The sequence below is a fragment of the Taudactylus pleione genome, unplaced genomic scaffold, assembly GCF_031769625.1.
Source record: "Taudactylus pleione unplaced genomic scaffold, aTauple2 ptg000016l, whole genome shotgun sequence".
In the NCBI taxonomy this organism is placed as follows: Eukaryota; Metazoa; Chordata; class Amphibia; order Anura; family Myobatrachidae; genus Taudactylus; species Taudactylus pleione.
The window spans coordinates 9429432-9443621 of NW_028284418.1; the positions used below are offsets into that span (position 1 = coordinate 9429432).

The following is a 14190-nucleotide window of genomic DNA, read 5'->3' on the forward strand; positions in this document are numbered from 1 at the left end:
AGATCTGAAAATGCGATGTGCGACCTGCAGGGACGCGCACCGTATTCGTGAGTGGGGACTCACGCTTTGGGCATATTTTACACGTTTTGTAGTTCCGATACATCAGAATCGGCCAAGTCGGGTAAAATATCGCCATGTGTGTAGGCACCTTTAACTAAAATTTGGCACATTCACTCTATGGAACAAATGACTAGCATTTTACAGTGTTCATCTAAGAGTTTAATTAAAATATGGGAGCCCTGGACCTCTCACTTTCATGTTTCCCCTGTGTTTAACTGATTTTTCTAAATTAGGCCCGGACCGCCATAACTTGTACCCTTTGCCATTCATGTGTAGGTGGTTTAGCTCCTTCTCTTCTTTTCCCTCTCTCCACACTATGGCCCTCATTCAGAGGCGCTCGCAAGAAGCGAGCGCTCGTTCTGAATGAGGACGGCCGCTTGTTATTTTTTAGTACGGCCTCCTGGTCGCTAGCTAAACTGTGGGTTACCACCCACAGCTTTAGCGACCGACCAGGGTGATGGTGATGGTCTTGACCATCGCAACCATCGGGGCTTGCGACAAGACCCTAAGGTTGGGTCTCGGCAACCGCAAGCCCCAGGGAGCTTCCTGCTCTGATCGAGCAGGAAACTCCCCACTGACATCACTGCTGATATCAGTGCGGCCACCCACAAAACGGCAGACGTTCCTTAAGGAACGCCTCCATTTGTGTAGCCATTCCCCCGCCTACAAAATGGGGCGAGCTGTCGATCAACATCGACAGCCGTCCCTTTTGTAGTGAGCTCCAGAGCAAGAGAATTTCTCTCTCGCTCCGGGGCTTGCGCACGCGCAGTGCGGCCGCTGCACGTGCGCAGGGCCTTAACATCGACCCGGTTGCAAGCGCTCAGCGCTTGCGACAGGGTCTGAATGAGACCCTATATTTTTTCTTCTTTTCTGTTGCTATGTTTACCTAAAAGTTGGTTGAGATTGCAGAACTGTGGACACACAATTGTTGTTCTGTCGATACGCATATTTGATAACTTATTGATTTTACATGCACTATTGTTGTGTCTATTTTTATTTTTTTTTGGACCTCTGAGCTGGTCATTTATGTACTGCCATTCATCTGCTCAATAACGGTCTAAAAAAAAACCATGCTGCATCTGTACTGTAAATCTCTATCAGCAGCATGCAAATGTAAACAGCCAGAGATGGACAAAGTAATATCTGGACACGAGCACAGGAATGACGATTCTACTTAGAGCTGTTCCCAAAGCAGGGCAGAAATATAAAACGTAATGGCAAACAAATGGCAAATCTCTACAAGTATATATCAATCTGTAACAACAACTCTGGGAAACCACATCCTGGAAAAAGGAAAGCTTAAGAAATATTAGTAAGAAATAAAAACAACGGCACCAAAACATGACACTTAAATGTCAAACAAACTGAGCATGACATTTCTTGAACAGATGCAAAAGAAAAAGGATAACAGATTCCGTAATTTACTACAGCAGTTTATACGCAAAAAGCATCCGGCAGCACCAGCTTTTCCTATTGCCCTGTTAACAAAACACGTCCTTTACTGTGTATCATTTTTTTGGCCTATATGCAGAAATATTATAGAATCCCATTAATAATTTAAACTAGTGACATCAAAAATTGGTCATGGATGTGATTTTGGTTATTAAAATAGACCTGTCACTAGATCCTGTACAGTTACGGTTTTCTTTTACTACATACTGCCTGGTGTACTATGCAGTCAGAGAGAAAAAAAAAAGGGCTACTTAAAACCACATTTGGCCAGGATTTTATTAAATGCTCTGTAGTGTTCAGTCTAACACCCTGCACCTGTTACAACCCGTGCAGTTCCTCTTTCCTGCCTGGCATGTCACTCTCTGCTCTGGTGCTTCTAGTACACTCAGCTGATGCAACAAACTGCTGAGATACAGACCAGAATGTGCTAGAAGCACCAGAGCAGAGAGTGACACCCCAGTCAGGAAATAGGAACTGCACGGTTTGTGACATGTGAAGGATGCTAGAATGAACACTACTCTTTCTGTGGGAGAGCGCTTCACTCATATACACAGAGTGTTTGTGAGGTACAGAGACAGACAGCCAGGGATCAAGCACTCTAGTCAGACCAATCCATCATCCGTGTCCTGCACAAGTCTCGCTACCTGTCCAGCTTCTACTATATCACACAGTCATACATGGCGTGCCAAATAATATTGCTTAATACACAGTATATAAGACACAATTCAGTCAAATTTCGAAGAGACATGGAAACAGAGATGGGAAGAAAAACCTACAATGCCAGGAACAACAGCTGGCGACCCGGTGAACGAGGGGTCCTCAATACTAGAAGAATATAGATTACACCATTCATCGTAAATCCTGAACAGGTTTACCCAGGAAGGAAATAATGTGAATGTGTGTTCAGTTTCATGTAGTTTATAGGGTTTGTTTTTTAAAGGGAATCCATTTGCTTATGTAGGAAAAGATGCCCCATACAGAAACAAAACTGTATTAACATGCATACACAATATGTTTATGAACAACAGTAATTGCTTCACAGGTACAATGGGCGTATGCCCATTTAGAAAACATAAATATGTGGCTTGGCAGTGTTAGTCCCATTTGTACATAAAATATGAACGTAATTAAATGTCATACACAGAGAGAATACCGTCTTGACATTTACAAATGTAATGAAATACAAATTAAATACAAACTTCTGTTTTCTACTTTGTAATTCTAATGGGTATCTTCTTTTCTAGACTGGTTAAAAAGCAGATGGAAATATTGTAATGTAACCACAACACTAATGACTTTTAGCGAGAGGTGTAAATATGTACTGAGGTGCAGCTAAATAGCGCTGCTAATAATCATCATCAACGTGGATTGCTGCATCAGCCTTCCCGCACCAGCAAGAGAAACATGTAAGAAAAACGTATGCATATGCAGTATAGAAATGAGCATCTTATACAAAAAAATTAAATATATTGAAATACTAAGGGCACAGAGCTGGCCATACGCAGAGTGATAATCAGCCGATGAAACTATTATTCTGGACAAATGATAATCAGCCAAATAATTAAAATTGGTCTTCAAGCATATTTGATTTGCCATACCTCCAACTAGCAGATGTTGTTCAAGTGAAAAGCTATCTACATTTTGAAGTTTTCCGACTGAGCCGACAATCGGCATGATTTTTCTGCAAGTGAAAGGTCTCAATATCTGTGCTACGCATTATACGGTACAATTTGAATGAGAAATGTACAGATTTGTTGGCTCAAGAATCGATAGTAGTATAGGGATTTATAAAAAAAATAAAAAAGTGTGCAGAGTTCTTTACTAGTACTAGCCTAGTGACGGTTACCCCAAAATTAGGGGGAAAAACTACGTAATGTACCCCTAATTTCCTGGTAAACAGCACTAAGCTTTGCCAGGCTTGGCTCGTGTAAACTATAGAAGGGAGAGTTGTGAAAACAAATGTAAAAACATAGGTTAAACACTTTGCCCTACAAGTACCAGCATAACGAGCGCCAAAAACAGAAGAACCATAAGTTTCAATGTATTTTTTATTTTTTCCAGAGAGGGTTGGTAACCCAGTTTTGCATTTACAGATGAGGACTTCTGAGAAGCTAGCATACCATAGGGTGGGGCGCATCACTGCTATCTGTGAGCACCAAGGACAACCTATGTTACAGTAATTTATATAGCACACACATATTGAGCTGTACTATTGTTCAGTCCATGTCCAGCTTTAGAGACTCACTTGCAACCAATAAAGCTAAAAAAAAAACAAAAAAAAACACAAACCTATTGCACCATGCCTATTTACAACGTATGAAAGATCTACTATTTTATATGCAAATATGTAAACTCTGTAACCCAGTGGTTCCCAAACTTTTGAATCACGGCGCCCTAGAGTATCAGCATTGTTTTCACGGCACCCCTAAGCCAAACGTTTCTTATTGAGAAATTCAGAGAAAAATAAATAAATAAAATTGTGCTGACCTGTCATCCTTAGGCTCAGTTATGTGGTGGAGGACAGGTTTGTGCTTTTGTTGGTCCACATATTTACATTACATTGACCATAAATAATTTGATTTGGTGCTTGACCACCAACCTGAAGCACCCCTGCAAGTGTCCCGAGGCACGGCGCACAGTTTGGGAACCATTGCTGTAACCACAACAGTTCCCATTGCATTGGACCACTGCAAGACATTTCTTATATTAAATTATTTTTTGAAGCGTAAACCTATCTGGAAATCATTAGTCTGGGTATAATCTGCCTTCTCAGAGTGTAAAGCTGGGTACATATTAGATTATTTTTATTTAAACCATTTTCAGATTTCTGACAAATTGGAACGACAAATCGCTCATATCATCCTATGTGTACGCACTATGGGCCTGATTCAAAGCCGGACGCCATTTGCGATCGCTCGTTCAGAAAAAGGGGCCGGCTATTTAAATTGAGCGCTCGCTCTTTGCGGTCTGTTGACGCCTCTATGTCTGCGCGAGCTAACGAAACATGCGCTCGCTATTTTGTAAGGACGCCCCCTGGCTGCTCGCATTTTACGTCATCTCCGCTATTTATTAGATTAATCGAGTACATCGAAAGGCGTCTGAACTGCTCGCAGTGCTTGTGGTTGGATTTTCCTACCGCAATCATGCGAACAGTTCAGGCTAAGAAACAACCAAGTGACGTGGTCGATGACGCTGCTTTGTTAATTATGCACACCCACGCCTGCGTTCGGATCTCCACTCCCCCGTTTTCAAGCATCTTCCCCTGTTACCACCCACAAACGCCTCATCCTGTCACTCAAATTAGCAGGCACTCGCAATGTTGCGAACACACGTTTTCCGACCGCACTGACTGGTTGGCGCATGCGCATTGCGACCCATACGCATATGTGCGAACATCGCTCGGAGCGAACGAGCGGCCGCTTACGAGTGGCTCTGAATCAGGCCCTATGCGCGCTCCCACAGGGTTGTCAGTCACATCTTTAGATCTGCCGTACATGTTGCTGAATCTGAAGAGGTGACTGACAATCCCATGCATTTGGATGCAGCGGTGTGTATAGACCGCACAATATTTCGTTCCATCGCATATGCCGTTGGCGGGTACACGTCGTCTAGTGTGTACCCAGCTTAAAGAGGTAGGTTGCTCTGCATTATTCCCAGTTATACTATTTCCCATAGTGTTTCATACTATGATAATTGCCATACTAAGGTCAAATTCTCAGCTGTAAGCAATGGCACTCCTAATCATCTACATCTGGCAATGACATCACATTTTATAACCAGGTAATTTGTAGATTATGAAATGATTTCTGTTTTTCTGCAGAGAAGGAACTGCATAAAACCTGATTCATTGGTGAAAATCTTCATTGCTTTATACAGACAGGCAAAAACAGCCAATTAGTATACCCTCAAGGTCAGTGGAAAGGCCCCTTCAGACTTTTATAAACGAAACCCTAAATGACTGAACAGATGACATATGTGATAAACAGCCCTAGCCCTATGGTACATTATTAACAGTACAAAGGGAACCATGGTGAAGGTGGAAATCCCATTTCATGTATATTCCGGGATAACGTATGTGAACTGGTCAACAGGAACGATGAACCTCTGTCTTCTCCAAGATGACACATGACTTCCTGGACTCATTAGAAATTGCACCTGATTGTAGGCCTACAGGAAGTTGTGAGTGTCACCCCGAGTGAAATTGACCTATGAGGGTTATTTACCAAGGTCAAACCTACACAATCCATAACAACAAATTAGCTTTGATCAATGTAATGCTAGTTAGATAATGAACACAAAAGTCTAACTGGAAGGTTACTGAACATTTCTCCCATGTTAGCAGATCCATTTGTCTCATAAAGTTATACACATTGCGGCATTATCAGGCAATGGACATCTTCTAATAGGCTTTATTCATGCCGAAAGTGATGTGGCCACTCTGCCAGCTTTGCAGAGCACTCACTATGTCAGATAATTGTTTATCTGTGTTCAGTGTGTCTGCTTGCTAACCCCAGTATAGCATAGTCTTATGCTGAGACATTTGTGTTTCTTTCATATGAGATGTGGAAAAAAATCTAAATGAGTGTTCACCATCACAATATATATTTTTGTGATGAAGAGAAAATGTGCAGAAGTTGCACAAGAGTGCAGTACTTCATATTACAAACTTAAAACTCATAGAATTATCTGGTTGCATACAGGATGTGACATGAATGGGGTGCAAGGACCTTGAAAATAGGGGATTAGCCTGATGGGTACCACTTCTCGTGTGCTTAACGTTACTTACAATTGTGTCCTCACTCATCTATGCTACAGTTGCACCAAAACAGCCCCACTAAATCCTGTAATCTGATTTAACAGAGCTGTGAAATTAATAGCTTCGGGAACTGTAGTCTAACTTATTGATAATTTACTGTTCAGTAACCCAGGTATAAGGGTAAATTTACTGGGTTGGATATTAAATATTGGCAGTCGGGATGCCTGTTGCCAAAATGCCAATAGCAGCATCCCGATGCTCGGTATCCCGGGTAAGTATACTGACCCTCTCCCCTTCTCCCCCTAACCCTCCCTTCTTGCACCCTAATCCTCCCCACCCCGTACCCTAACCCTCCCTTAGTGCTTAACCCTAACCATCGCAGTGGTGCCTAACCCTATATAATTCCGATTCTCTTCAAAACAATATATCATGCAAGGGATCGCCTAATGTGTACCCAGTCTTACAATAAGACTTCAGACCAGGACATCTCCAAGATTTCAGATATCAGACCAAATTAGTACACAAGTTCCACGTCTCATTCTGTCCAACTCACTGTGCAGGTGTCAATATTGACAGATGTAAAGCTTGCTGAAAACCAGTATATCCAGTAAAGGGAGCTCCTAACCTCAAGTTGTTCTAGTGATTTGATCAAATGACTGTATTGTTGGACATGTTTTTCTATAAATTCATATATTTCAAAGGCGCAGCATTAATCTCTTAAATGTACTGAATAGAATTTGTTTTCATATTGATGAAAATGATTAGCTGACATCTTTATAATACTGTTATTTGCTGTGTAGTGTATTTTGGGAATATATATTAAGTTTTTTGTTTTGCTTTTCTTCGTTCAGCTTAGCACGAAGAAATACAAGAAATTATAGAAATACAAGAAATTATAGAAAACATAGAAATACAAGAAATTATTCTACAAGTTGAAAGAAACAAGCTTTTGAAGTGGCATTAATGCAAAGCACATCAAGCCTCATTTTTAAAGAACAACATTTAAACTGCAGTTAATAATACACTTGCATAAGTGCAGCTAATAGCTGTAGCCCGGCATGTTAACACGCTGGCAAGTGAAAACTCCTAAGGACCCTAATTAAGGCACCTTCAAGATGGCAAGCCCCAACATTGTACTTATTACTGAACAGAATTTCAATGACAAAGTGTGCTCAGAACAGTTACATAATGGATTTAGATTGTTAAATGTTTATAAAAAATAAAGTAGAAAGCAAAGCATTATTCTTCACAGATTTAAATTTTCCAAAAGCGTACTTAAGCAAACAAATTACTTAAATGACTTCTACTTTTTAAAGTGTACTGGTCACCCGAGTGTTGTCAGACATTTTGTGGACCAAACCAATATGCATGACAATGCATTTAACTCACTAGCAGAGTAGTACAGTGTACCTAGGGCCTGATTCAGACCCACTCGCGAGCGGCTGTCCGCTCGCAAGTGGGTCGATGGTGTGCACTGCGCATGCGCACGACAGAGGGAGCTCCGTCGTGCGCATGCGCGAGACGCGACGAGCGAAGGATTTTCCTTCGCTCGTTGTGTCTGATCAAAGGGGGCGTGCTGTCGGTGTTGATTGACAGCACGCCCCCTTTGGTGGACGTGTCGGGGGCGTGCCTCCCAGACGGGGGCGTTCCCAAGGGAACGCCTACCGTCAGAAGCCGGCCCCACTGACATCACTAGTGATGTCAGTGGGAGTGATTTTGGCTCTGATAAAGCCAAAATCGCTCCGGGCCTTGCGGTTGAGAAACTCAACCGCAGGCTTCGGCTCGCAGTGGCGATGGTCAAGACCATCGCGACCATTAACCTGCACGCTCGTATATGCTGTGGGTGGTGACCCACAGCTATACGAGCGTCCAGGAGGACGCTCCATAATTATGGAGGTGGGCCCTGATTCAGAGCGAGCGCTCTGTTCAGAGCGTCCGGCTCTGAATCAGGGCCCTAGTATGTACTTTTTGTGAAGTTTCAGTCTTTATTGACAGGGTAATCCTCTTTAAAAATCCAACATCATTGGATTGGAATGGACAAGTAAAATACCTCACAATGTTGGACACCAGGCTTTTGGAAGTCCATGCCCACTAAAATTCCAAACTTTATTATATTATGAGAGATTATATATTTATTTTGTTTAGCAACAATCTTAGTAAAGTACACGGTTTAGGGGTCTCTTTTCATTCTGGCTAATCTTGATAGGGTTTTCACTATTCTATACAGCATTGGTCGAGTAAGGTTCAGGTGTATGAACCATTCATCTGTGACAAACGGTATTCGAGCAGTGACGATTTTAGTGAAGCAGGGCTGCTGTATAGGAGCTGAACAGGTCTGAGGCAGACAGAGTGAGAGCCCGCCTCCAACAAACTCATGAAGATGCCCTGATGCAGACACAGTAAGCCAGGAAAAAACCAGGGGAGGCAGATAAGGAATTAAAAAAAAAAAACATTGGTACACCATCAAATGATTTCCATTCGATGGTGGCAATCATCAGACCACGAGGACATGCTGCTGATAATGCTTACTGTAGCTGCAATACAAATCTCTCATCCATGATCCTCCTGCCCTTCCCAGCACATCCCAGTGGCCGGGCCCCAGCCAGCTGCAGGGCAGCAGCGGTGGGGGTTGTGGTGACACTGGTGGGAAGCAGGGGGTTGTGGAGAGATGCAGGGGACTGTGTTGAGAAGCAGTGGCAGGAGTGACAATCTGGGGCCTGTGGTGAAATAGATTAATTTACCTGTGCATGAATAAAGAAATCCACAAAATGTGACCTGCTGGTTGATCTTGAGGACTGGAGTTGAGAACACATTCCATCCCCTACAAATGGGTGTGTAGTGATTCATACTTTAAGATATTTTCTTGGTTTAAGTAAATAACACAAAATATTTAAGGAATAATTAATGAATAATAATTTATGAAGTTCACAGTGGTCTGGATGGCCACTAATTACACAAGAAGGTGTTCCTCTACCAGTGCTGTGGCAGGGCACTAATTCTCCTGAGCAGGGTCCTCAGATCGCCTTTTCCCCTGCTCCACCTACTCCTGCACATACACCAAATACTCCCACTGGGACCAAGTAGCTGAGCGCCTGCCAGATCTCCAGGATGCAGGGGACTGTTTCAGGCCCACTGGAAGCCACCTATAGGTGCATTTTCGCCCACTGGGCCTTGTGGCCTTAGCGGCAGTGGCACTTGTACACACACAGCTAAGGCACTGCATCTATGCTTAACTCTTGGTGGGTACACACTATACAGATATATCTGCAGATCGAGTGATCTGCAGATGATGGTTGTTCGTACAGACTGAACAACCATCATTTGTGTCTGCCCGCAGGTCTCGGCAACCAGGGGGCGTGTCCCGAGCCCCTCCTCGCGGCTGACGCTCTGTGTGTACGGGCAGTCATGCCAACCAGTCTGCACAGCCAATGCGATATGTCTGTGAACGCCGGCGTTCACCGACATATCGCTGGTACACACTGCCCGACGGGCAGCAGATACATTGGCCGATCGGCCAATGTATCGGTCAGTGTGGACCCAGCTTTAGCAGACTCCTCTGCAAACAAGAAGTGAGCCTAATAGTGTGCAGAGATTACACCGTGCTATAGCGTAAACATCACATCAAAGTCCAAGCTCATACTACTTTATAAACACCCCTTCTATAAAATATATTTTTACATTATTCTCCTATAATAGTGCTCCATTTAGCTTTATTTATGGCTTAAATGAATCATTGGAATGAGAGGACACAGACTGTCTTCATGTGCTAATTCTGAGGGTGGTGGCTTTTATTGAATTACTTTGAGTGCACCTGCAAATTAGATCTAATTGCAACATGGAAGCACAAAGTAGAAGACCTCCAACTAGAATCTAGTGCAAAATGCAGCTTTGTGCAGCATAAGCGGACCTGTTGCTCTCCCATGGTCTCATTGCTCTCTATTAGCACACGTGTTATTAAAAGGGAAACCAACATACCACCATATCCATATAGGGAAAAGTCATTAATTTGCCCTAGTTTCTATGGGGGGCGATTCAGCGGGAGGTTGGTCCGAAACTATTCAATTCAGCGCACTGTTTAGTCCGACACTTACAAGTTAAGTTGGAGAATGCCGGTTCTTGCAATTTAACCTGGGCATTTAGTCACGGGACCCGGCATTCTCCAACTAAAGTGCCGGCTGCGAGGCTGTTAGCACCATGCAAAGCCAGAAAACAGACTAAAGTGCCGGCCGTGAGGCAGAAAAAGTACAAACTTAAGGTCTAATTCAGCATTGCATGTACATGCAATGCTAAACGCAGATTCCCAAAACGCGATTGTGCAGAATGGGTCCTGCGTGATCGCATGCAGCCCCTGCTCTGCTTCTGCCCGATTGACAGGCACAAAAGGCATTTAAGGGGCAGTGCGGGGGCAGATATGGCGATGGTGACCACAGCCTGCAACCTCAGTCAGAGTGCTGGGATCGCAAATACAGCAGGGGGGTGTCATACACCTCTTGCTGGATTTGCATATTAGCAAGGATGGAATTGCAAGGCTGCTTGTGTGCAGCTTTACAATTCCATTCTAAGCAGAATCACCCCCTTAGTCATCCTATGCCCTTGCTGCTGCCTGTATTGTAAATTTCTCTGCCCTGAAGCTATTTAGGGCATTGAAACAACATTTAGGTTCCATAACGGAAATCTTCTGAACACTGCTCCACCCTCACCCATTAAGATATTTTGTCCAATTGTGTCATGTATTACAAAAGAGAAACCTGTCTTAAGTGCAACAGACGGTTTTGTACACTGAGTGGCAAAATTATTCTGACCACCAGGTGATTTTCTGCAAAGTAGCTATTCTGAAAGCAAAGAGAAAAGTACTCTCTTAGGGGGGAATTCAATTCAACTCGATGTTGAATAGCCGCGGGAGGGAGCTCCAGCAGCTATACAATACACCGCGCTGTTTGGGCGGGCAAAGGATTTCTTCTCGCACCCCCCTGGGGATGCGAGGAGAACTCCGACCATAGTGCCGGGCACGCAGCTATTTGTCTTCTTAGCACGGCGCTAGCGGCTGCGCACCCGGCACTTTGGTCAGAGAATGCCAGAAAACGCGCCTTAACACCCTTGTTAAGGCGCGATAACCGGTATTATCCGACCACACAGCGCACTGAATTGAATCACCCCCTTAGTTGGGGCACTATACCCAAATGAAACTAGAACTTAGCTTTTAATAACATTCATTAAAACACATCCATAGTAAAATACTGTAGCAAGAAGTCAAGAGTCAAAAAAATCCAACAACAGTAAGATTAAAAATGTATTAAATTATGAATGCTACGTTACAGTGTCAGCGGCTGTGACACTGTAACGTAGCAGTTCATATGCAGATACACCCGCAGTCACACCCAGAATATAGGCATGTTGCAAATCATTTTAAGCAGCAACGCTGAGTGTGCATCCTATTCGCATCGCTGTGCAAATAAGATCATTTGAAAGGTAAAAAGTCACAAAATGACGATTGGTGCTACTGAGTCACGCCACGGCATGGTGCAACCAGAATGGCTGTTTAACGCACAAGGAAGTAAGATGTATGTAGGCACATCTATATGGACATGTAGATATGCACAGACTGTGTGGGCCTGGGGATGGCCAAGCAGCAGATGGGCCGAGTGCCTGCCCAGTTATCAGAAGCTTCTCTCTGACAGGTTTCAGATTTAATGGGATATGTGACATATTCACACTCCATACAAGACGGAGTACAGTGGAAATATTTTGTAGTTACTGGCAAATTTCAGACTCACAGACTATTACCAGGTATTTGCTTATTTATCACTGTCAATGACAATAATAAAACAAATGTCCAAGTGCTATGATGTCCCATTATATTATATTGATAACCAAATTACAGATTTTAACCTAGTAACGAAAATAATAAAATTGGAGGGGGGCAGGTTCCATTAATGAAGTGCCTAGAGCAGGGCATATTAAGAGAAGAGGGGGCCCATGTGCAGCCTACATGCAGGGCCCCTCCTCTCTCCACAGTGCAATGGCACTGTGCCATTCTACTGCGCATGCATAGGTGTCTGGAAAAATAGCGTCTGCACCATTTTCCCAGTGATTTGCGCAATGCCGATGTGGGACCCCAGAGAGGCAACTGTACTAAATGAGTGCAAGGTATGCCCATGGACCCAGGAACCCGTTTGCATAGCACACCCTGTACCCATTAAAGACACGGTACTGGCCTAGAGGTGGCCCAACCCCTGCTTACAGTATTTGGCATATTACTCTAGATATATTCCTACATTTACAATGAAAATGGCAGGAAATATAGGATAGAAGAAGCATCTCTCTCTCTTTTTCATTATTTATCCAGCATCCTTACTTTCTCCATATAACGGTGAGCATAAATGATTGTGTACCTACAGTATAAATAACCTAGAACCCATTGAGCTTGGCGAACAGCATTTCACAAACCATTGTAGAGTTTCTACCATAATAGAAAAGATTGGCCCTACCAAAATTGCAATTTATACTATGTCACCAAATACACTCCATTATGCATCTTCACTCCACCTCTTTAAAAGATTAGTAGCAATAAAAACATAAAACAATTTATTAAAATCAAGATTCAAAATAAATATTTAGTGTGTCCTGTACTCTTCAGCTATAAAAGCTTTAAACAGGTCTTTTCTATTTATTTCCATTCTCGCCTAATCCAGATGCAAATCTATACAGTAATTTACATTTATAGGCAGTAACAGCTCATAGGTTTCCATACATTCAAAATAGATTCTTCTGTCATATTGATAATGTACCTCAGATTTTTCACCTTTTATCCCCAGTAGGAAACCAGGCTAAATAAATTACATTGATTTGGAAAAACAACATTTAATTACATTTATTTAAATAAGACAGGTAACTAATACTATAAAGTTCTAATGATGAAACTAGGTCACAGTGACAAGATGAAAGCCCCCAACAATAAGTATTACACTATCTGCAATACATTACAACACTCCAGACTCTATATAACTATGTCTTCCTAGTTGCTAGGGAACTGCAAGGTGCCAACATGACTAATAATGGGACTTGTAGTTCTACACTAGCTGTAGCGACACTGGGTGCCGCAGTTTGCACTATGTACACCACTGGAATTACACTTTTCATTTTAAAACTGACAGACATTGGTATGGGACGCAGGAGACACGGATACTGACACATACCAGACCTCATGCATACATAAATGAGGCTATTAGCTACATGCCGGTGGTAACTGTGCACTTCCAACTTTATCCCCTCTCAGTTTGCTGAGAACCCCAAACGCACCTGTCCAGGGTCCCCCTGAGGCCGCTGTGCACCACTTCCTGCTTTCCCTGTACACGTGTCTCAGACACACCCGCCGCCCCGCCCACAAAATCTCTCATTGGCGGATTACCAGCTATGACCGCCCATACCCTTCACTTTATTGGACGATCAGGTTGTCAGACAAAGCTTTTTGTTTGTCATTAGGTTCTCAGACCTGCCGGCTGTGAAAAGTGCAGTCGGAGGTCGCAAAATTTAATATGCTTAAAGAAAAAGAGGCGCTGGAGAATGAAGTCTGTGGCAGTATACTGTGTGTCTGGCTGGCAACATTCTGCCTGGGGGGCAAACATAAGCAAGTGGCCCCAGCGCATTGCAATGGAAAATTGGATGTGGTTAAAAAAAAAAAATACCCTGTAGCTGTGGTTTATATAATGCCGGTATGGCTTAAATAGGCAATGACATTTAAGAAAAACATGTCAAAAAGCTATAAACAAATAGTGATCAATTTATTTCTACACATCAATGGGACAAGCTTCTATCGAGCCCCTGTCTCTGCATGTGAATATTAATAAAGTATACTTAATTTGTTATTACTGCAGTAAGAAATTAGATTGTGACCAAGTTCTGATAAATAATAAATATGCCCT

General features: G+C 42.9%; 1 protein-coding gene across 5 annotated transcripts in view; it reads right to left on the reverse strand.

Annotated features, from left to right (window-relative positions):
* Positions 1 to 13640, reverse strand: part of SLC39A11 (solute carrier family 39 member 11) — a 536505-nt gene extending 522865 nt beyond the window's left edge. For 3 of the 5 annotated variants that reach the window (XM_088474529.1, XM_088474526.1, XM_088474525.1), the window contains exon 1: positions 13465 to 13561. In XM_088474529.1, the coding sequence (XP_088330655.1) occupies positions 13465 to 13478 (14 nt within the window). In that variant the 5' untranslated portion in view covers positions 13479 to 13561. The other 2 variants (XM_088474528.1, XM_088474527.1) reach the window with 2 other exon arrangements.
* Positions 13641 to 14190: the final 550 nt, after the last annotated feature.